At 26.3% G+C, this 26,063-nt stretch overlaps 1 protein-coding gene across 1 annotated transcript in view; it reads right to left on the bottom strand.

Annotated features, from left to right (window-relative positions):
• LOC129610822 (semaphorin-2A-like) overlaps positions 1–25,128 on the bottom strand; it is an 86,559-nt gene extending 61,431 nt beyond the window's left edge. The window contains exons 1-2 of the mRNA XM_055523568.1: positions 25,077–25,128; positions 5,922–6,009 (exon numbers count right to left, since the gene is read on the bottom strand). Coding sequence (XP_055379543.1) covers positions 5,922–6,009; positions 25,077–25,128 — 140 coding nt within the window. The remainder of the gene's footprint in view (positions 1–5,921; positions 6,010–25,076) is intronic.
• Positions 25,129–26,063: the final 935 nt, after the last annotated feature.

Raw genomic sequence — 26,063 nt, forward strand, 5'->3', positions numbered from 1 at the left:
ATTCTTCGGATAAAGGGTACTCAAAGGAAGTGTTTCTAGTTTATATGAAAAGAAATTTTATTTTGTTGAACAAAATTATTTTATTTTTATGAAATATATAATTGTTTTGTAGCTAAATTGACGAAATTATCAAACATTATTCATGCAAAATGTATTCGAGAGGCGAACGTCTCCAATTCTTCAAAATGGCGCCCAATTTTTATACATATATACATATTAAGAACATCACCATCATAATACTTGGAATTAAAATACATGAAAAGGCGGATACTACGATAAAATTGTAAATTGCGTTTTGAGTGAAATTTTTTTGTCAAATATTCAAAGAATTCAACAAATCAATTTTCCAGTAAATTTTCATCAAAGATAACATAAAATCTATAAAGCGCTTGGAATCTATAGTACAGTAACACTTTACCGCATAATATTATAAAAATTATTTTTATAATATTCTTGCTCTTCTCATTCTTATTTATACATAAATATTTACGTATTTGTAAGTTCATTTGTTGATAACACAAAAATAAATTTTAAGTATTTTTCCACGACTAACTATTTTAGCCTAATTTTAACTTTTAATTAAAAGTTATTCAAATTTGGATCGAAGAACATTTAAATTCCATAGGATCATGACGAAATCATGGAATCATTTTCTCTTTTATTATAAATTTTTGACACAATTCCAAAAAAAAACATTTATAAATAAGCCCATTAATTTTATTCTTTCTGTCATCAGTCAATAAAATTTCGGTACCGTTCGAGATAAATAAATAGATCTATGTGAAAATATTATCCATAGAAACCTTAGTTCTTCCAATTTGTAAAAATGCTTTTTAGGAAATTATGAAAATTTTTGATAAACTGTTGAATAACTGTTGAATTGGCCGTGCCCCTTGAAAAGTATCAATAATTGCTTTTTATAATAAAAAGAGTGATTTTATTTTACAAAAGTCATTCTTTCATCGGTTCCATCATTGAGCTTCTATCAAAGTAAGAAAGTAACAGGAATCTTTCCATTACCTTAGAGGGTACAGTTAACTACTAAGTAACAAAATAGTCAAGTATAATAAAAATGTATATCATTACTCATACCTAGAGCCCCGTGAACACAAGTTCAAAATTAACAGTGTTAAAAGGACACTTAATAAGGGATTGATTTGATCGACTACATTTTTATATTTAATTTTCGGTAACGACGTTTCTATATACGAGTACATACATAAAAATTGTATGATTTTTTAAACTTAATATTTTATTTTTCAATGCTTTAAAGTCGTTTGACATATTGAGATTCTGAATCTTATCTATCCTATGAAGCATATTTTAATTAAATACCTTATCGAAAATAATGTTGAAAGGGTATAGATTGGCTTTTCTTTTTAGTTCATAATATAATAATAATCTGCTTTTATTACTTTTTGTCTTTATATGTTCTGCAAAATTTGTTTCTATATGTAAATATTTACTTGCCGCCGGCAGTTCGAAAATTACGCAATCTTAAAAGTTTTAAAATGAAATTGTTTTACAATATCTATTATATCAAAATAACAAACGTTTTATAATAGCAGAAAAAAAGTAACTAAAAAAAGTTGCCTCTTTCTTTTGCGAAGTAGAATAGCCAAATATTTCAACAACAAAATGGTCATCTAGCATTAACCAGTATTTTTAACCCGTTTTTTACCATCGATCTAAGACAAAAACGGTATTTTTCTAAACTCAATGATTTAGCTTAAAAATTCGTCCATTTTATCAACGATTCGTTTGATTTGCTTTTTTAATTCTGCAATTTCTTGTGAGGATTGCATAATTTTGGGGCGCAACAAAATTTTTTTATGCGTACATAGCTAAGTAGTATATTCTACATTACCTAGAGTGAATTTAAATCGAATATTGTTGTTCAAAAAATTTAATTTTCCCAGACTTAAGGAAAATGTACTAATTTACAAACCAATGCTTTGATCTCAATTTAAAAATATTATCATTTCTCCTTTTCTTTTAATTTTCTCTATCGCTGTCCAGTGTACCAATTTTCTTTGTAACAGTAAAGCTTATTACAACTTAAAATAAATATAAAAATTGTGTGGAAAATGCAACGAAAACTAAGTAAGATCAGTAACCCACAAAAAAATATTTTTTAAGAATTGAAAGAAATGGAAAGATGGGCGGCTTTTTAAAGTATCAGAATGTTGTTATCGAAAAAACGGATCCAAAAAAAAAAGTGGAGTAAGTAATAAATAAAAGAGTATTTTTAAACCTCAAAAAAAAAGAGAAAAAAAATAAACTTAAGATTAATGGACTTGGATGAATTTTTTATTTTATTTTTGTCTTTTGTCTTGATCCTTAAAAAAGCAAATAGCACAGAAATATTCAACATAATATTGTTTTATAAAGGCAAATGGGTATACGAAGAACATAAGTTCTTTTTTTTATTTTATTTTTAAATATGAAAGTTTTCGCTACCCAGCTTATGTTCAAAAGATGGTATGTAGTTAAATGAGGTTTGCTTTATGTACACTTACTTTACACCACACATACAATGAGTTTGTGTGTTTAAAAAAATTAAAACTGTCTCGGCTTTCATAAAATTCAATAGGTTTTTAAAACAATGTAAAAAGCTTAAAGTAAACTATTATGTTATGCATGTGCATATACAAATAAAAACAAAAAAACCCATGAAATTTGAAAAAAAAAACACACACAATATTGATATTGAAATCTTGACGGGTACAACAACACATTGTATCCCAAACATTCTTTCTATTGTACGAAATAGTTCCTTTTTCATCTACTATGTTTTGATTCAGGAAACTGAATATAGCAAGAGAAGTTATTAAAAGGATTATGCTTTCAAATAAATATTATGCTTATATTAAGTATGTGTATTACTTTGTACAGAAATTAAAAAAAAGAATAGAATCTATACCTTCAAATAGAATTTAGTTAATTTAGTTTTCAAATAATTTTAAAAATAGAAAAGCAAGAGAATGAATATGCATGTTTATATGAGTGTGCATAGCATTTTTTGAAAAATATTCACAAAATATGTACTATTGTTTCATTTATAATGAATATTTTAAATATGGTTGTATGTAGGTATAAATTTTTAAATATACTCATACTATATTACTATTATGTCATTGTTAAACAGTACAACTAGGCTAAAAGAAACTCAATTATCCGAATACTACAGACAATTTTTTAATTGACAATTTTTTACTAGTTCAGGTATGGTCATAAGTCCTTTGGATACCACCTAAAACGAGCTAAATCTAAATTGATTAATTAATTTGAAAGATTAATTCTTAAAAGAGATTAATTGTTACTAACAATCACTTAAAGCGGTTTTTGCAGTAATTGTAATATAAATTTTGCAGTATTTTGTAGCAATATTGTAATATCTCCCATTAGAAATAAATATTACAAGATAATTTGACATAAGCCGGCTTATATATTATGTGTGTACATATGTGCGATATTATTCATATATTGGGCTGTTTTTTATTATAAACAGAAATGAAGGTGGCCCTTGCCAATATCGCTAAAGCGAATTAAGTTTTTGAATTCGAAAATCAATTTTTCGCTTTACGCTTGACGAATTCAAATTAATTTTTTTTAAATTTTGTCAAAAAATTCTATTTAACAATCAGGATGAACAAAAACAAAATATTTTGATTAATCAGAGTATATTTACAGATTACGACAGTGTAATTTTTAATTGGCTGGATCTAGCATTTTGGATCTAGCAAATGAAATCATTCATCTTACACAAAAGGGCTCGTTTGCAAGGGAACGTATTCAACTTATTCATTTATGAAAGAATTAATCTTAAATGCCTAAGGTGTGTTGCAAATTGGTTAGTCAATACGAAGATGTTTCAAAAAGAATTGGCGAAACGTTTAACCAGCTAAATGTTTCTTTGTTGAAAATTCATCAATAAGAGAATCATTCAACCGCACTATTTTGAATAAGCAACATTTTTCGTAAAATGAGTTCGTTTATGTATCAGCTAAATTATTTCATTATTACCACATCGTGCTTTTAAATGATTATCTGATATACATACTTTTATAGCTACATATATTCTGATCCCAACATATAAGATTATTGCTCAATCGCGGCACTAGAATTACTATAGAATTTTTTAAAAAGTTTTGCTTGCATTTCTTGTTACTATTTAATTGTTCATTCTAACTGAATTCTACTGTTATTTTATAATGGTTAGAATTTGTATTACGTAAACCTATGGTTCCCTGTCATAATATTATACTATTAGTTTAAATAGAAATTGGGTTTGTTGATTTCGAAACTAAATAAAATTTCTTTTTAAATATAGTAAACAATGTGGGTCAACTGGTGCCATTTCTATATCAAACTTAATGAAGAAAAGAAACTAGAGAAAAAAGAAACCAGGAACATAAAATCTGGGACAATATTAAAAACATTTCTCTTATGTTTCAAAAAAAAAAAAAAAATTTTTGTTGTTTTGATATTAGGGTGTGATTCTATTGTTTCTATTCTATAAAAATTGTTTTGATTTTTATTTTTTAAATTTCGAAAACATGAAAATACAATTTCGGGTTTTTTGTTTTCAAAATATTCAAGGCATAAAATACATTTTCTAAAATGATTTTTAAAGCCAAACCACGGGTCTAAACATTTTATTTATACAAAGATTTAGATTCAAAGATAATCTTCATATTGTTTTATAAAAATTTAATCAAAATTTTATAAAATACCCTAATCTCAAATGCTCTTTGGGTTTTTTTTTCTCTTCTTCTTAAAAATCCTGGTAGCTATACATCCTATAAATGTTATCGTTGTGGTTTATTTTTGTTGTTTTTGGTTTTTAGTTATAAATTTATAATAAAAATAATATAAAAGAAGGATCAAATACGGATAATTGAATTTAGAAGTTTTATACCTCTTGTCTTTTTATAAAATGGTAAATTTTACCATTCTAATAGGACTTTAGTTAAGGTTATTGTCGTAGACGGGTTTTTGTTGTTTTCTTTTTTTTTTTTTGCTCCTTTTATCTCACTAGAAGATCATTTCAAAAGCATAAGTAAAAGTAAGAAAAATATGAGATTAATTCTAAAATTTCAAATGACCAGGTTTATTCTGGAAAATCCTTGAATGTAAAATGATCCTATAATTTTTAATACATAAACAATTATATAGAAAAACAAAATACATAGCCATATATAAATCGTAATAATGTTTAAATAAAACTTAAATTGATTGTATATTATTAAATTAGATAATATATTAGTTAAAATAGCTTCTCATTTAATACATATGATGTAGAATAATTCCGGGCGGTAAGAAGCAAGAGAAAAGTTAGTTTTTGTAATTGTCGCCTTTATTGTTAGATTACAGGCACAAAGAACCAAAGCATTAAGCATTGAAATTGTATATTTTTAAAACTTTCTCAATATGATTTGAAAAAACTAGTTATTAGTTTCACTTTGCCCGTTTGTCAATTAATTGTCTGACCAAATCAAGAAAAAAGCTAGAACATTGTACAAACAATATTAGTTCTTAAAAAAGCTGTGATAAAACAAATTAATTTTACTCTTATTATACTTAGTAATAGCATTATTTGAAAAATTTTTTGCTCTTTAGCTCTATTAACACATTTTCAATTACCGATTAAAGCACATATGCATTTATGTACACAATATGTGTTTGTTTTACATATTAAAATCTTTGTTTGGCAATTAAATGGCTTAATCACCCAAAACAATTATAATGAATGATAAATACGATATTAAATTGTTAAGAAAGTAAGTTGTTAATGGTATTCTATCCCTAAAAAAGCTGGAACTATTGAGTATTTCGTTCTTTATCGTAATTTATTTCCGAAGTATAGCTTAAAGAGTACAGGAGATGATTATATATATGTAAAGAAAAGTATTACTTACATTGCTCCAACATATATAACATTCGTTGGCTCATCAATATAAAATGTTTTATAATATAATTTCCCACAACCAAAATCTCGTACATGATCTGTAAAGAAATAGAAGAGATTTAATTTAATAAAAGGAATCAAAGTAACTTATTTTATAAAAATCGTATTATTTATAAAGAATAAATTGAATGATTTTAGAACAAATAGTTATTTTTTAAGTAAATTTGGGTTTTCATTTTAATATGAATGTTATGGTAGTGAACACATTCTTCTTTCGAAATGCAGGATTTTGAACAAATTCTGCTAATATTTCTAAAATTCAAATTTATACCAGATATTCGATGTGAACAATATGTTTCAATTGCAGTTAAGTATCAAAATACTAATAACACAAAATGCAAATATGCCACTTATTACATTCTTAGGTGAACAACATCCTCAGTATAATGAAACGGCAAACAATTCAAATTATAACAAATGCACGTAAAGTGTCAAAAATAATCCATTTCATAATTAAAACACATTTTCGAAACTAAAATATTTGCCTAACATATTTTCATTTTGTATATGAAAACTAAAATGCGGCGTATAATATAACAAATTGGTTGCCTTCTTTCCAAGATAATTTATTGCAAAATCATTTTTATGGTATTTTTAACAAGGACTTTAATTTCATTATTTGCAACACTTTACTCCACTTCTGTTCTAAATTTTAGCATTATAATTCTATATTGTAAATAAGACTTTAAATGCTACACCACATACAAAATTTTACTTTCATTTACGTATACGCAAGATAATCAAGTATTCAGTCTGTAGTTCGCACTTTTTCTAATTATTATACAAAATATGAAAATAAATATGTACATAAGTATATTATGTAAGTACAAATTATATATGTATGTACAATATAAACAAATAATATTTCAAAAAATTGTGATTTCTATGAAAAAAAAATTTTTGTTTATTAAATTTATTTTAAGAAAATTTCTTTAAAAAAAATTCTTTTGCAAAGACTCGTTTATGCTGCTTAAAGTCATTAACAGACACACTTTACGAATTTTTTTTTTCAACATTTGTTCATAAACAGATTCAAGTCCTTGACTGAAATATAATTTTCCTTGAATTAAAATATTTAATATTATTTCAGTAATTTACATACACGTACACGTAAAAATGTTTGTATATTATTTTCTGTATATAGTTATGAAAAATACATAAAGGATATAAAATATCAAAAGAGGATATAAAATATTAAAAATTAACTTTCAAATTATTTTCATTTTTTTTTATTTCATTTTAATATTTATTGCGTACACATATTTGCAGTTAATTTCATATTTTATATTCATACATTCTGTGATATTTAATGTAAAATATAATTATTATTAATTTACAAAAATTTTAGATTGATGTCCAACATCGTCATCGTTATTATTACAGCGGAAACGGATATAATAAGGAAATAATCGACATTGAAATCAAAAAATAATCTCGAGCTTCTTTATGTTTGCATATACGTATATAGCTTAATATATAGTTAAAATAAGTCAATACAAGAGTATTATACCATGTTATATACGTATATGTATATAGGTTTATGGTAATCATTATTATATATTAAACAGTACCTATATACATTTTTGTGTATTATTATTATAGGAAATTGAGAATAATTATATTTAAAGTGTATATTCCTGATTTTGACAGCAATTATTATTACTGACATTACTATAATGTATCCTTGTGAATATTTTATGAGAAGGCTAACGGGGGTGGGTTGGAAACCTGATTTTTGTTTTCGTAAAGAATATTATGGATAAATATTGTAATCTAAATAATATGGAAGTACTTTATAGTTTATTTTCCTGGTGATTATAAATTTGTAACGAAGAAAATTTAAATTCTATAATTAATTTTCTTCTTTGAAATTAATATTTATTCAAATTCGTTTACATATAAACAGGTTAAACTAACATATAATATGCTTCATAATGAAAGTCCTTATAAAAGTTCAAAAATTTTAGTTCAACAATTAATTTTATTAAACACTTTATGCTCTTTCCAGTATACTATTGAAATAATGATAACCATTTACCTATTTTGATAACCACATATAGATTCTATTTTAAGGATTTAAGAATTTGTAATAATTAGAACATGAATATCATTTTGCTATTAGTCTTAGTATGTCTTTTGTTGTACATTACAACATTTCATACATAACATTTCATACATTTGTAACATCCGTATCGATTTAATAATATCACGAAAAGGAATAATATAGAAATATTTGCTTATTTGATTTTAGAAAATTCAGAGAATAATTGTACAAGATATAAGAAAAAAGATCTAAAATGGTCAGAATATAACCGACGAAAATTTAGGGAAACACTTACAGAAGGTTATGAAAATGCATTCTAAAACTTCCTTACAATTTTGAGAGCAAAAGTAAACTTTTAGTTAACTTTCCTCGAAATATTTAAATTTGGCTCTTGGTAGAGTTTTCTTTTGTAACATTCGAATTTCCTGAAAACTTCTTCAGTTTGTTTCGCTAACAATCAGAGAAATAAATTTTTTGAAGAAATTGATTAATTATTTTTCTTTATGTGGTAAAAATGTAAAATCAGCCCGAAAAAAGTCCAGTTACCGAAGTCAGACATATTTCAAAAGTTGATCAATCTGTGACATGTCCGAAATAAACTCACATATAAAATTTTGGTTAAGTGGAACTTGGGATTCATGCGTGCACACACAGACTGACAGACAGACAGATGGACAGAGCGACATCTCTGTAAAAATAGTTTAATAGCAAATAATTTACGCTTCCCAACAATGAAGAAGTGAGTTCCCGGCGAAAACTCGACATCCGAATTTGGGAGCCATTGCATAATCTGCCTTATTATATGCAATGTAACAAAGTGTCATTGAAATTTGCACTAAATTGTTAATTAATTCACTAATCCTACGCCAAATTTTAAGACTGCCACTTTGTCGACCATTTGCTGAAATATTTTATTATTTTTAAGACATCCAAAATACACTAAACCTGCATTACCACCAATTTAGAAATTTAGACTCATATAAGCTGAATTGTATTACTGCATTTTGGGCTTCATCTTGTGTATTATCCGTACAAAAAAAATTAATAACAAAAATTAAAAATATTTTGTTTTAACTTTTTTTTGAACTTCGAAATCGTTCTTTTGAACTTTTCGGACTTAAAGATAAAAAAACTTTTTTTTTCCCATTATCTTCGAAACAAAAACTGAACGCATTTCCTGTTGAATATTATTTCAATTACATCAAATTCATACCAATGACATACCAATGAGGCACATTATTAATTTCAATAACATACCAATGAGGCACATTATTAGAACACTACTTTGTAGTTTGTTCCTAAAGGCATAGAAAATATTATAAATTTAAATACCTATGAAGCAAATCAAAACTCAGCATAATGCAAATAATGTATCTACGTCTAATATCAGCTGTTAATATGTTCAAGGCAAATAAGAACTTACTATGTATTATTGATTTAGTTATGTATTCTCATTTACCGCATACGCCAATAAGACTAGTCGCAAAACAAGAAATAAAAAAATTAAAAAAAGGAGCATACGAAAGCAAAAGGAGCATACGAAGCAGAGTTCTCACCGAGTGTCTTGAAAACTAAAGTAGACATGACAATTCGGATAACAGTAAAGGAAGAGCATGCCTCAAAACCTTTATCAAACCTTATACTTGTATTTTAGTGATAACGCAAAAACAAATGGGAACTCAAAATTTTTAAATTAGGATATTAATTCCAAACAGTTCCCTGACGATTTTAAGATGTGTTTTGGTTATAAAAAATTTACGCAAATTTTCAATTATGACTATGGTAATACATAATTGGGACTTAATGTTTTGGTTCGTTTTTTTATCCAGCGAAATATTATATGCACATCCCATCGAAATATCCATAAAAATAAAAACGTTCGCAATTTTTTAAATTAATTTTGAAATTATAAAATAAAATCAGTTTCTTACCATTGAAATCATTATTCATGAAAATTATTCAAAAAAATGTGATCATTTATTCAAAATTAATTTTATGCTTTTAATAGTAAAAATATTTACGAAGAGATGAGTGCATTAAAAATTCTTCATAATAAATTTTCATTGCGTAAAGTTTTTTCTTAATGAAAATCCTTTTTCAAAATATTTTTTATTGTTCAGCCATTGCAAATCTTCTTAAATTATTTTATTTATTGCATACATGCATTAAGTGTATAAAACAAAAAAAACCTAATTTTTTAACGATGAAAATTCTGCATTACTTTAATAGTATTAACGAAACGCCTAGAAATCATGTATAAATGTATGTATGTATGTAAAGTCGGGGCTTAAGGATAGTACAGGCATATTATATTGTTAAGAATCTTTGAACAATAAGTTGCAAGTGCACATACATGTAAAAACCAATGTACTGATAATTCATACATTACATACATACTCGTAGCATATACAATGTATGTAGATTAACACATATTGTGTATACATAAAGTAAAAATCAAATTTTCCCAAAATACTTTGAGTCTCAATTGTAAAACAAGTTTTGATATCACCTTTAAGCTAGATCCGAAAGCTTGATACACAACCTGTAGCATATAGATGGTTTCATATAATGACTTCATTCTTTGTGACGTCATAACCAATGAAGAAACATAAAGTTTTAGTTGAACAAGTTTTGGTCAAAATTTCCTTAAAAGTCAATAAAGATTTCTTCAAAAATAAAAATTTTTATATTTCGAAAACGTAGATTTCTTAAACCAACGATATAATTAGGGTCAACTTAAAATCAAAGTAGAGGTTCGTAAGTTGTCTTCCATATTTCAATAGAACATTTCAACATTCTGCTAAACGATTTCGAAGATTTAATGGGTTGTTTTTTCAAAAATTAATATTTAGTCGGCAAAGTAACTTTTTTTCATTTCTCATGGTAAAGTTTTATAAATTCAGTCAAATTATTTCACAGCGTATCAGAAACGTTTTTTACAATATGGAGCTCTAGAATCTTTTCATAATAGTAGTAAAATGCAATATGAAAGCATAAAAAAATTTAAGTATACGATCACACATATCAATATATATATATTATTATAAATGTATATGTATATATATATATATATATATAATATATTGCGTGTCATGCATGCATTCAAAATTTTGTAATATATATAAGGATTGCATTTATTTGAAATCATCTATAACGCACAAAGTGTAGATTTATAGTGACATTGCAATTTTTTCAATTATATCGTCTTGATAAGTCATGGTGATAGATCTCTCATCACAGTGGACGGAATATCTATTTTTTACCAAGGAGAGATATAGGTTTTTGACACATATTTTTTAACGAAAACAAAATTGATATAAAAATGTGTACACGAATTGTGTAACTTTGATGCAATGTGAGTTTTTAAAGGAACAGTTGGTATGCTTGTACTAATTGTGATTTGCCCGTATCCTTCTGCCAGCTGGAAAGTATTTGCCAATGAAAACGTTATCTAGAAATTATTTTTCAATTGTTTAAGAAACACAATTCAGAAACTCTTATAGCCCTCGCCCCTTCCTTACCAGTTATATCTGTTCAAAGTTATGAAAATGGAATTGCTTCAAATTTCCTTAAAAGATGAAAATTCTTTAATATAGCGAAGATTGTAATGAAATGTGGGGTTGTTGAGTTGACTGTTAAGTAGTAATTTGAGCCACAAAAATTAAAGAATAATCTTTGGCTTCCAATTGATTAAGCTTTCTTTTTAAAAAAAATTGAATAAAGCTCGGATAAATTCGAATAAGTCGGATAAGTTTTCTACTAGATCACAAATTTTTTACAAATCTTTGAAACGGGTTTATAATAAATGAGTGTTAGTTAAATAAAACTTCATTTTCAATACGAGTATATAGACCGAAAACTAATGTTTATTCACCGATTCAAGTTTTTGCACTTCTACATTTTTTCGCTTATCAGTGGATCTGATTTGCAACTAGTGGTCTAAAATCGTTTACTTCATAAATTGTAAGTTATTAAACATTTAATTTTCACAACTTATTGCTCACTTCACATATTACTACTCAACAATACTGTAGTTATTTTCGAAAAGATTTTCTTATTTTATAATCTGATAAATCGTCCTGTGACATGTGCATTTTTCCTATTTTTTTTAATGAAGGACTTGTTATTTTTAAAAATATAGTTCTCATTTACATAAGTTTTAAGCTGAAGACTAAAGCTTTTGGGAGTGTGACCGTATAAAATGATTTCCTATTGCTTTTAACTCTTATTGAATTGTGTACGTAGTATTACGGTGCATTACAATCATTACATTTATATCCTTAGCGGCCTCTTTCATTCATCATAAGAAATATTTTATAGTAGATTTTTTTTTTCCTTTCTCATTATCATTTATTTTTTTTCTTTTCATTTTTAAATAGATTTTATATGGAATATCCTTGCAGTTATTCTTCATTTCTATATAGTCTTTTTAATGATGCTCTTTTGTTTTGTTGCTGCATAAATTTTTACATCAAGTGTATTTAAAGTGAAACATATGAATTGAAAGAGATAAAAATCATTTTAACGTAATAAATAAAGTCTTGAAAGAAAAAGAAGAAGAAAAACAGAAAAATTCATAACTAGGTTATAAAAAAGAAAAACAGAGAAAAGCATTCAAGAAAATTATGGACTTTGCTATTCGTGGTTTCTTTAGTTTCTATTCTCTTTTTGCTCTACAATATAATGTATAAAAGATTTTTCAAAATGAAGTTGAGATACAAAAATCTTTTACAATACAAAGAGCATGGAAACATTGGATAGGTTACATCTTTTTTTTTTGTTAAGATGAATTGAGTGTGAATCAAGCATGCTTAAGGAATTAATAAAAACATTTGCAATAAAAAATTTTTTCAAAGTTAAGAATTTTTTTTTGTTTTTGAAATGCCTCAATTTTTTATATTCTTTTATTTTGATCCTTTTCTGTTCTATATTATGGTTTTCTTTTTGTAGTAAATTCTTATAACTGTAATAAAGTCTGCAGTACGTATAGCTAACTTGCATTAAAATATAGGTAACTGGACAAACAAAAGAACTTTAGGTTTGAGATATTTAATAAATTAAAAACCTTTGTACCTTTATACTTGACCATTAATTTGTTATCATGGCTCTTTAAAGAATTAAACAAAATCAATGATTGCAAGGATTTGTACGCATATGTTATGTATATTACCGGGGCTTTGAGGATGTGTCCAACTGCTATTATGAAGGTAATTTTGAGACCTACTCCACCACATCTCCTTAGTAAAAAAATTAAAACTAAATTCCTATAAACAAATATTCACAATTATTCTATTGTTTATTCATATCGATTGCTATATTTTTAATTTTGTCGAATTTTACAAATCCATTGAGAAAATTTGAATTGAAATACTCAATAAATTGTAGGAAAAAAACTAGACACAGCTACATTGCTATTATTTGAATTAAAATTGCTATTACTTAAATTTCATAAAGGTAAAATAGCAAATAATATACGAATATGGTCTGTAAAACCTACCTATGCTTCATAAAAAAATATTAACACAATTCCTTTTAACGACTAAAATCTTGCACTTCCTTTTGCATATAGCTTCAAGACTACAATCTATTAAAATTAATAATTTTTTATATTACCCAATTTTAAGCTATTAAATTCTTCTTAGTAGTTTATATTAAATTTTGCATAAATTTGGGCGAAATTCTGCAAAAAAAATATGTAATTCATGTTAAAAGTGTATTAGGCTGATAAAAGTTAATTTGAAGTCTTCGAATTGAATATGATTAATTAATTAATTAATTTTCAAATTTGAAATTGACTACTATAACGAAATTGAAAAAATTTATTAAGTTTATCAACAACAGAAAAGCCATTCTTTATTATTGAACAGATACCTTTATGTTTCCAAAGGGGAACGGGTACTGTCAGTTTCTTATAACTAAACCATTTCTAGCACTTTTCCAAAACAAAAATTTGAAAAAAATGCTTGTTAATTTCACTCTGTCCATTCGTCTATCCGTGTGCCTGTTTACAAAACTTCTACGTCCTTGAAGATAGAAAGCTGAAATGTTACTCTAAAAGATATAGCCCCTCAAAAGCCTTTGATACCGTTTTTCTTCTAAACTGTAGGTTGTAGGAATCTTAAATTTAAGAAGCTTTTAGATATTGGTAAAAAAATTATTTCGTTAGAAAAAAAATTATTTCACCTCCACTACTTCTCAAGTTATCGCCTCTTGAAATTTGGAAAATTTGAATTTGAGTTATCACGGCAATAATGAAATGTGAACAAAACCATTATTTGAATATAATCATCAACAGTTAAACTTATAAATCTTATTCCATCTAACTTCCTTCCATCTATTGTAATACAACACCGAGCATCTTGCTTGTAATCCCAATGGGAGATCATGTAGATGCAAACAAAGTTTTAAATCTATTTATTTACTTATTCATTTTAACTATTCCCTTCGAGCATATATGCAATGTCCTAACAAATAAAGTCTCAAAAAGTATGTCTGTTATATTTTGAAATTATTGTTAAATTTTAAAATTGCATTACAAAGAACATGTTCGGTTCTCATAAATTTAGATTATTCCAAAAAAAAATATTTTGTAAGGCTAAAATGTTTCAATCCAGCAACCTGCTTTTTGTACATTAAGAAAATTTAGTTGCTGAAAAATAAAAAGAATATGTATGAAATTTTTTCCTACACCTGGCGTTTCAAAACACAAAAAATTTACGATCCAGACAAAACTAGTAAATGTTTTTCAACATAAAAATAAAATGTAAATGAAAAACGAAATTAATACAAGTTTGAATTGCAGCATCTTATTTTTTAAAAATATTTTTAATGTAGAAATTTCTTTAACTAAGTAAAGGAAGATAAATGAAAAGTTGCTTTTTTTTTCCCAAAATAATTTGTTATTGCTCTAAAATTATTAAATTCCATTCCATTGTGCATTAAAGTTACTAGAATAGAATAATAAAATCATAAAAAATTAACAGAACATCTCTGAAATTGTTGAAATTTTTCTAATTGTTGAAACTGTTTCAAATTTTCATTGAAAAGCTTCTAAATTAAATAGGCATATACGACAGTCAACTTGTGTTAAGTAACCCTTGCCAAAAATTAGATTAAGTATGATTGGGCTTACTAAAGCAAGGTAACCCATAATTCATCGATTTTAAAATAAAACTAATATGAAAAAGTAATCTGTTTCGATATTTCTACTGCCAAAAACAATGCTATAAACAAAATTTTCAAATTTTCTTGTTTCTAAAATGAGGTACGACCATTTTTTCGAAAGAAAACTTTTTCCAAAAATAGTTTTTGTGCTAAGTTATTCAAACACGGTGAATAAGAAATAGACGGTGTCGGAAACACGGTTTAGACCTCTTGTCTTAAATTCGAATTTGTACAAATCTTAATCGTTCAAATGAATACAAGCAAAAACTTACATTAATACATTCTGCAGAACATGACTATACTACAAACAAAATTAGGCCCATAATTTTAAGAAAAAATTTCTAATCCTGAAAATTTCAAATGTGAGTATCACCTAATGTAATTTTTGCAAGACGATTTCTAAATTTTAAAGATTTTTATCACTTTTGAAAAAAAGCTCTGTCCAATGCTCATCCTAAATTTATGCAATTTTGAAAATAAAAATAAGGGTGTTCAAAAATTCACTTAAGAGGTAATTTTAACAGGTTTGTAATTAAAAATTCAAAATTTTTTAATTAATATTAACATATCCTAACCCTTCAGAAATAACCACCTTACTAACTTTTCAGGGAAATTAAGTTCCCGAAAGAGAGTCCCTACTGAGACTCTACTAAGAATTTTTGGAAGTATATGAGCAAAAAGTTTCTCTATTATTACATATTATTAATTGTGGCGGAAGATGCTATGTAATTTTTAAGTTTTTTAACATAAATAACTTTTACGTTATTTTCTCTGAGTACATTGGATCCTGCTATCGAAAACGTGCAAAAAGAAACAATTGTACATCTTTCAATTAAAAATAATAAACATTTTTTCATTATACGTTTATAAATATTTTATACATTTGAAATTTCAATTACAGTTAATTGAAAAATTTTAAGTGTGCATATTTTGAAATCACGAAGTCAAAAATGAGAACAATTTCCTCCTTCGCGAAATTAAATTACGTTATTTTTGAGTAGGATTCGAGTGTTTCTATTTATTCAAGAAAAGTAAATTGCACTTCGTCTTTTTATATTTTATTTCCTTTTTTATCTTTTTAATATTCTTAGTTGGAATTGTGTAAACACTAGTTGGAATCGTTAGGGAAATAAGACGTTTACAAAAGATAACATTGTTGTTGAAGTGATGTCAAAATTATTAAATTTCAAAAAATTTTGAATTAAACCAAGTTAAGTAAAGTGTTTTGTTTAGTTATTAGATTATGAACTAATCGTACTAGCACAATTTTCAAATTCAGTGTGAGCAATTAGGTATTTGATAAATTTTCTGTCAAAGATTTCATTAACTGCTGAACTTTTGCCTTCTTAAATTTTGTAATTTTTACAGACAATTCTAATTTGCCAATCGTATTCTAGACCAGACGTTTAACATATTTTTTTATCAATTTTAATTTGCATTTATTACAATTTTAAACAAAATAGAAGAAAATTATTTTTAAGTCAAAAGTTACATTTTTATTTTCATTAACAATCAAAACTGAATTTTATAATCCTGTTCGTATGCTTCGTCTTTGCAGAAATTTGAATTTTGTTATGTATTTCAAGCAATAATATTATAGTTAAAATCTACAGTAACCAATAAAATTTCGATTGTGGCCAAGCGCTTAAGTTTCACGTAAACATCATCATAATCGTAGAAAGGAGAAAGGCATAAAGCGATCGATTTTGTTGGCAGTTACAATAAACCCATATAGTCAGTACCTGAAATGTATTTGGTACAAATAAATTTTAAAAATGAATCCAGGAATCAAATATAAAAATACCACGATATGCAGCTGTTAGAGAAAATGAAATATATAACGATTTTCAGAGGAGATGCAATTTGGCGATTTTTGATAAATTTTTGTAATTTTTGAACACATTGCATCTTAATTATTGACCCTATATCGTTCGTATTCTTAAAAATTTTACCAGACAACCAGAGATCAACTTAAATTTTTAGTTTGGCCTAAAAATTTCAGTTAATAGCCAAACATTGAAATTTCGTGTTGGTCACCATTTAATTAGTAATTGAAAATATAAGAAAATATAGGAAATTATCTAACATTTGAAATATAAAATTTGAAATTGAAATTTCGAATTTGGTATAAAATCTTTTTGTGTGAGCTGTACATCAACGCCATTTTCTATGCCGATAAAACAAAATTATTTGTTTGCAGACCATAAGAGTTTTGATTAAAAGGGGTTGTTCTTTAAAGGTTTAAAGGCTCTTAATTATTCTTAACGTAAAACCAGGTATAAACAGAAAAAACTGCATTGCTTTCGCTATGGTTAATGAAGGAACCGTCGTCTAGAAAGTTACATACATAACGTATGTTAAGCTTTATTTTTTCAAAGAAACTTAAATATTTTTTCAGCTATAAATAGAAATGAAAATATTAATTAGGTCAAAAGAAGAAGCAAAATTTAAAGTAAAAAAAAACTTAAAGTAAAAAATGGTGTCTTTCGAAAAAAAAAGTACAAATGGTTATGATATAAAATATTTTTTTTTAACATGATGACCAACTTTTTTAAGACTTCCCCTAAAGAAAAAATGAATTAAAAAGTAATTTGTCCAAATCTACCCACAAAAAGGAATAAAAATTCCTTTTATATAGTTATTATTTTATCACCACAGATCCCACAAATCTAAATCATTGTTTGTCGCCTCTTCGTATAAGAATTTATTAGAGAAACTTTTTGTTTTGCTTTTGCTTTCTGTTTGATGGCATCCGTCGTCTTTATAGCATGTTTTGGTGAACACTTCTGTTATAAAAATAAAACGTACAAAATGTATTAAAACAAAAAGAAAACACATCCTTCCCAACCAACATCAAAAATAGAAGAAAAAAATTCACGAAAAAAAAAAACTGTAAGTAAATTACAAATTTATATTTTCAATTTACAATACAAAAAAAATATATCTAAAGGACACCAGAACTCCTTTTTCAGTTAAACCATTTTCTAAATAACTTTAAGTTTTGTCGTTTATTTTTATCCCACAGAAATAGAAAAAATAAAACAAAACGAGATAATAAAAAATGAGATCCCCAAAAATCCCTTTAAATTATTAGGAATTGAAATTATGTTCAATTCAGACTAGCTTCTTTCTCTTGTATATCTTTTACCTTTCATATTGTAAAGAATTGATAGAAGTGGAAACTACATATGCAGTATAAGCACCGTATGTATGTATGTATGTATATGTAGTATGTACATACATGTATAAGTATAATACATTTAGAAAATGTTTCTTCCTTCAATACAATATGCAATCTTTTTCCTTTCTATAATGTATACGGTTGATAATGATGACTGATGCGGCGGCTATTAATACTCAAGGCAGACGGAGTGATAAAAAAATTGCCGAACTCCCTCCTTCTTTATAAAATATATTTTTTTTCCCCGCATTTTTTATTTATTCAGTTTATTTTTGTTGAATTTTTTATGCTTTTTATTTTTGTTATATCCCAAAATTCGAATATTATGTATGACAGAAATGATTCTATATATGAATGATGTTGATAGCGAAAACGATGATGATTATATGATGAATTCCTGGGGAATGTATGACAGTTAAGAAATTCCTTTTAAAAAAAACATAAAAAAAAACAAAACAAAAAAAAAGAAATTATTTGAAAAAATGAATTCCTTGGCTTTCGTCATCTCAAGCAACTAAGATCTCTTTAATGATTTTATCATAACAAAAATAGAATAATAAACCCAAAGGAAAAAAATCATATACAGATAAAAATTGAGAGAAGGAAGTCGATTTGAGACCCTTTTTTTTTGTGTTTCATCCATCTGATGTTTGCTCGTTATATGACAGAATGTTACGACATTTTTAAGTAAAGTGTACATTAAATGTATTAAGGTTAGGGTATATAGAAAAAATTAAGGCAAATGAAAATTAGAAAAGTAAATTTGCACTGCAAAAAAAAAGAAAAGCAAAAATACCAGATTAAAAATATGACACGTCAATAGTTCGTCTTTAAAACAGTCATTCTAGCAAGGTATTATAATATAAAAAAGCCACGTTACAACGTCATGAATGCTTCATCAATACCTTCAATTTAGAAAATGATTAATAGTAAAAATTTACAGAGGAAAAAATGAAAAGTTCAGTTTCGAAACAATTGGTTTGATTCTTATGCTCTCCGGTTTAAAATTGATTTTCACAACAATCTAAATTAGTTTATACTTCTATTTGCACAAAGAGTAGTTTCCATCTTAGGTATTTTGTTTTAATTAGCTACTTTTTTTATTAATTAATATTTTTATTTTCAGATTTTTGCTTATTAAACAATTTGATGAGATGAGATTTTTCCCAAAAATTTTGTATCAAACAAGAGGGCGTATAAGGGCAATTTTAATGTTTAAAAAGAAATGTTCTTTTCAATAATGCTGTTAAAAGTCATGGAAAGACAAAGATAAGCGAACTAAAACTCTCATCAAGCCTATCAATAGTGCGGAGTTTAACACGATCTAAAACGCGCCTGGATGGTGGTCATAGACTCCTAACTCCTAACAAATCATTAGCTTTGCTCTATCGTCTTTTTGTATCCACATGAGGTGTTTTTTTGTGTCACAGCACTATAGGCTAAGTCGAAAGATTTAGTTTTAGCTTCAGTCTTTTTGTCCAAGCCCTGTCCGTATAAGTCGCGTAACATTCTATTTCAAATGCGCTCTATGATCCATGACACAATTTCTGATTTCCTCACTTACTTGGAGAACACCCAGATCCTTATGAATGTCACTATTGAAACAGAAATGTTGATGAAAATTTTGAACTTGTAATCGAACATTTGCTCTTCACGTATATTCTGCTGAAATCAACTCTAGTTTAGTAAATACCAGTGACTTTTTGATGCTGTGGAAACGTAAATATGCTATAAGCATGTATGCTGTCAGTTAAATCTTGTGCAAAATTTAATTTTTGTCAATTACAACGTAATTTTGTTTTTTCCGGATATTTTTTCATTAAAAACAATCTGTTAATTTTTTATGTTTATCGATAATACAAAAAAATAAACTTTTTAATATTGCAAGCTTTGAATAAATTTCAAGACAAACCGTTGTTCAATTATAAGTCAATTAATTTAAGCTAACCCTTTGGTAAAATTTTTGGAATGCTTTAACAAAAGAAAATTTTGACTTTCCTTCCAAATATTAAAAATTTTTGCATATGCCGCTTTAAAATCTCTTTACTTATATTTTTTCGTGCTTTGAGCTTTAAAAAAGATTATAATATTATGCGGAATATTCCACCTTCCTTTTAGATGTTATTTAAGGATAAAAGAAAAATTTTACTGAAAACAATCTTTACCCCCAAGTGAACTTCCAACTTCAATACAGAAATCTGTAAAATATTTTTAACGAAAACTTTGACAAGTTTTTTTTTTAGCATTTATGTCTGCAATTTTATAAATTTCACTTCATTTAAAAGTATAAAAACGCGTATTCATACTTCGAAACCTTATGCGAAAGAATTTCATAAAAACTTTTCAAGACAAACAATGTTCATGACTGCTGATGTAAGTATTTAAATTTATATATGTTAGGGAACCGTTCATACATCTGCATGTACATATTAAAAGGCACGATGTAAATACGAATGCATGCGTAAGTTAATAAACACTAAAGTTCAAAAGTCTAATATTGAAATAAAAAAAGGAAAGTTAAATATAAAATATGAAATTTAAAAATTTGGCTGATTTTTTTTTCATTTTTCATCTTAGTTTACAAAAAATTAATAAACTTCATCTTATGATACATAAAACTCAAATTTTTTGCTAGAATAAACTTTATTTCCTGTTTGAATATTTGATGGGGTTCCATAAGTACCAATGGTATTTTAAAATGGTATGTTCAACACAGAACCGTATACGATTACAATCGGTATTTTCTGAATAAATTATTAACAGTATCCTTTTGAACGTAGTGCATAAAATAAGTTAAGATCATAACGTATGCTATTTCTGTTAGACTGTTTCTTAAATTAATAAGACTTTAATTTATTGATTTATTGTAAATTACTTGTAGGTTGGTACGACGAGGAAAAATGGCTTGATTCTATATTTTAAAAAATTTTTGACAGTTTGACATCAAAATTGAAAGTATTGATATAACGGAGAGAATGAATCTTAATCTTTTAAAACAAATTTGAAAAAAGGAATATTACTTAAAAACTTTCACTTTCATCCGGTAGTAAATGTCCCTGTTTATAACGCTTCCGTAGAATATTGCAACTTATTCGAAGTATTTTGTCACTAAGAGGTTAGGATATTTATCGTAAAATTTCAAAAAAAATTACTTATAGACATGGATCTTTGCGGGAAAGCTATTTATTTACAAGAATATTTTGTCTTCTCTCCCCTTCACCCCACCACTCCAAACCCAATTTTTTTATATCTCTTCCCTTCTAAGTAATCGTTTGACAAAATTAGTAAAATTTCAATTTTGCTTTTTATATTTCCGAATTTTCAAGCTTTCTCTCATTTCTATAACACCAAAATAGTAACGGTAAACGTCTATATCTAAATAATCACAAAATATTAGTATTTACTTTAAGTTACGTAATTAACCACCGAATTTAATGTTTCTAATTTTGGTTTTTTTTCTAATTTTTTAAATTATATAATTTTGCCACATAAATTAAATAACATGATGTAGTACTGCAATATTTGAATTATTGATGATTATTGTAAATTATTATTTTAAAGAAATTTTTAAATTTGTTCAAATATTGTTCAAGGAAAAAGTGGCATATTTTGTAAACCATTGGTTCGATGCAAATTCATTGATACGTATGATTTGAAAAGTACACTCTACTGTGTGTGTATAGACATTATGTAAAAGCTGTGATAGATATTGAAATCAAAGCCACCTTTTGAATTCATGTTCCTTTTCAATCATTTCGCATAGAAAAAATAAAGAAAATCGAATAGGTACATAATTAAAACACTTTAGAAAAAATAGAATGTGAAAAAAAAACATTGTTAAAAACAAATAGGAAAACAAGTATTGTAGTTGAAGTTGGTATGCATATATGCATGGGTTATTAAAGCAGAGAAAGCAAACAATTTTTAAAAATAAGAACGTACAAAATGCGATTTCCTAAAATATAAATTTTATTAATTTAGTTACAATCCGAATCAATCTAGATGGAGCAGAAGCAATAGATTGACATAATTACATGCATGTGTACGTATACATCAATCGGAATATTTGCACGCCTAAGTAATAATATTGCTATACCATTTGGAGTTTCTATGTTTACCAAAATTTTTTCAATGCTAAATTCTACATTGTAATATCGTTAAAATTCTTTTAGAAATTTAAATCTAGCAAAATTCCTAAAAAATTTAGGCAGTTCGGGCAGCAAATTCGAGATTTTCTTTTTTATTCATACTTGATTACATAGAAATGATTGAGTGCGATATAGACTGAACGACATTCTTTTTATATTCAACATAGTCTGGCAATAAATTATGATTGTAACTTAGGAATACTAAAAACCTAAGATTGCAAAAATCTATGCATGCGATAGGATCTCCGACGACGAACGAAAAAGCAGATAAGTCCCTAGTCTGTTGAAATAAATTATTTGCTACAATGTGTAACGATTTTTTAATCGTCCAAAAGTTGCAATTGCATCTGCAACTCAAATAATATAATAAAAGTATCCTAAATACTCTTTTAATATTCTCAAACACAAATTACACTTCGGAAATTCTTTTGTAATACCCAATATTGCTGTAATTGCATATTTTCTTACATACATAACAGTAATCAAGAAAATAATAATTATTTTACAAGCTATTCTTACAATCATCCATAAAACCAATATAGTTACCAAAACGGACTGTCAATGATATGAAATAACCTAAGAATATAATTTTCCCTTTTTTTTGTTTTGGTTTGAGAAGAAAAATAAATTGAAAAATACAAAAATATTTTCATCGATGAATGCAATTGAGTTTTAGATTTTATATTAGAATTGGTTAAAGTTTTCTTTATCCAGCATTTATTTTTGTTGTAAGTGTAGTTACTAATTTAATACAATGAATGAGAACGAGACTGTAAAAAAGAATACTTTGGAGCAATACTTGTGGATAAAGTAATAATTTTTGCTGCATTGAATTCTATTTTAACAATATTTTAACAAATATGTGCTTAAGTTTGTATGTGTATTGAATATAATGAAAGTTTTATAAATAAATAATGAAAGAATGGATTTCATTGAAAAAGTGCAAGAATAAAACATAAATGTAAAATAAAAAACTGATGGGATCAGCACATAACTGAGCGCATTACGTACTTTCGGAAAAATATATTTAAAAATTCTCTAATTTATTGTTATTAACCCAGTGAAAGAGTAATACAAGTAGGTGAGAGTGCTTTTAATAACCTAGTTTTGAATTCATAGAAAGTTTTAGAAACATATATTATTTGAAAAAGGTCTAGAATTAAAAAATTTAGCGATCGTAGAGCTTCATATTTTAGAGTCAGATTTTAACAAGAACAGAATTAAATTTTTAGGGATATTTGTTTGTAATATTGTTTTAGAATATGTTACGAATGTGAAAGGTTATCCCAGTACAGGTGCTGTTAAATAAATCTTATAAACTTCCAGTCAGTTCTTTTGCAAAAACTTTCTCTTATTATTTCTGTTAAGCAGTTCTCTATTATTTCTGTCAACAATTCAAAATGTTAAATTTGATACAGTAAAAGTACTTCCCTTTTTGCATCCAATATGATTGGTAAAGAGAATGGAAAAATGAAAATTTATTGATCATATATAGAAGATTATCTGAAGTAAAAGATATTTCATATTGTTGTGATTTCTAAAACACTTTTAGTTATCATTCATTATTGATATTTGAATACAAGGAATTCTTAGCATTTTTACTATGAATTGAGAATTCCTTTTTGTGCTATGTAAAATAAATGTATATGAGGAAGAAATTTAATATGTATAGAAAATGAATAAAGGACTCTAGAAATTTTCTATTCGCTTTAAGAATAACACGACTTTAAACACAATAATTATACATTGTATGTGTTGACAATTCTATGACTTTTTCTTTCTTTTCCAATATTTTCGGTTGCATTGATTCACTGTAATTATTTTAGAAAAGGTAGGTACTTTTAATTGTAGTGCTAATAATATTTTATATTAAACAATAGTTTCAAGTACCAAGAGTTTATATCTGTTTTAATTTTCAAATCAAATGAGAAAATTTCATTTTTCAATTTTGCTTTGTTTTTAATTAAAAAAGTATCAAAGTTAACTAATTTTTATCCTCTTTAATATTATTATTTAATATTGACCCCTTTACAAAAAAAGTTAACATAAGTATAGAAATTTTAACGGAAATGTATTTTTTCATTGAAAATGAACTGCTGTTAAAGAGATTCCGGTATGTCTGCCTGATATACTCTTTGGTTTGCACAATATAGACAAATTATATTGGACAAAAGGATTCCTAAAACAGTATTAAACAGAATTATTAATCATTTTATGGAACTCGTTTATGCGAAATTTGAACACTTCAGTCTTCATTTGAAATTTATCCAAATTTTGCAATTTCGTGACGAACTTATATTATCAAGACCAAATTTCATTGAAATATTGAAACTTCTATCAATTTTTTTTTAACGACATTCGAACCGTTAAAATTTTTTCTAACTTATGTGTCGCAACTATTTGTGTTTTAGTTAATTTTTTTTTATTTTATCTTTCAATTTAAGCACTCTTCCAAAAAAATTTTGAAACAAAACATCCTTATTAGTTTCGCTCTGCCCGTCCGTCCATCCGCCCGTAGACATGTTCACAAAACTTCTACACTCTTGAATATAGAAACAATATTTTTACCTATTTGCCGACCTCTAAAGAGTATAGCACCACAATGTCCTAAAAATGCCATTTTTTTGGTATAATTGTTGTAGCAAAACCAGAAAAATTGCTCAAATTCTGCAAACGCAGAGAAGTAGGTGCTTTCCTTCTACCGCGTCATACTATATTTTAACTTAAAAAAAAACAAAATGAACCTTGAAATTTAGCGTTATCCAAAACTAGTTTCTTCTAAATTTTTGATATCGTTTTTCTTCTAGACTTCGGGTTATAGGAGTCTGAAAATTTAGTAGCTTCTAAATATTCGCAAATAGTTCATTTTGTTAGAAGAAATTTTTTTTTTAATTCAACCCGCCTTTCAAGTTATCGCCTCACCAAATTCATAAAATTTCAGTTTTTGACGCCTTATATTTCCAAAACTGTATGCTTTTCTAAATCTCTATGAATGCATAAAGCTAACGGCGAATTCTATGTCATTAAAAAATATAACTATGTTTTTTAATTCACGCATTTAACTCTTAAGTTCAAGCTTAATGTTAATGCATCATAAAATATTTTTTCTATTTTATTTCAAAGATGGCATACATTACTTTCCCAAAGGTATGCAATTTTTGAAATATATTCGAATATGAATAAAATTAATTTTAATAATGTAGTGCATACATAGATTGTTTCTAGTTAAACAGTTAGTTTCTAGTTATTTTCACTTGTTGAAAGTAAGAGTTCTATATTAAAAACCATTGGTTTGACCCAACTTTATTTGCAGTAAATTATTGCTAACTTTTATCCTCCAACCGTCTATTTTAACCTCCAAATTCTTTCATTTTCGACGGATCCCTTACCCCACTTCAACATCATTTCTATGATTGAATTTTTGGCCTTAAATAATTTTTGTGCATTAATAGTATTTGTAAGAAATAGGAGTAAAACGCAATGCTTTCATATTTTTATTTCGTAAATATATTGATGCAATTTAGTAATAAAATTTAAATTTCGTTCTAAAATCTT

The sequence above is a fragment of the Condylostylus longicornis genome, unplaced genomic scaffold, assembly GCF_029603195.1.
Source record: "Condylostylus longicornis isolate FDR11 unplaced genomic scaffold, ASM2960319v2 ptg000048l, whole genome shotgun sequence".
NCBI lineage: Eukaryota > Metazoa > Arthropoda > Insecta > Diptera > Dolichopodidae > Condylostylus > Condylostylus longicornis.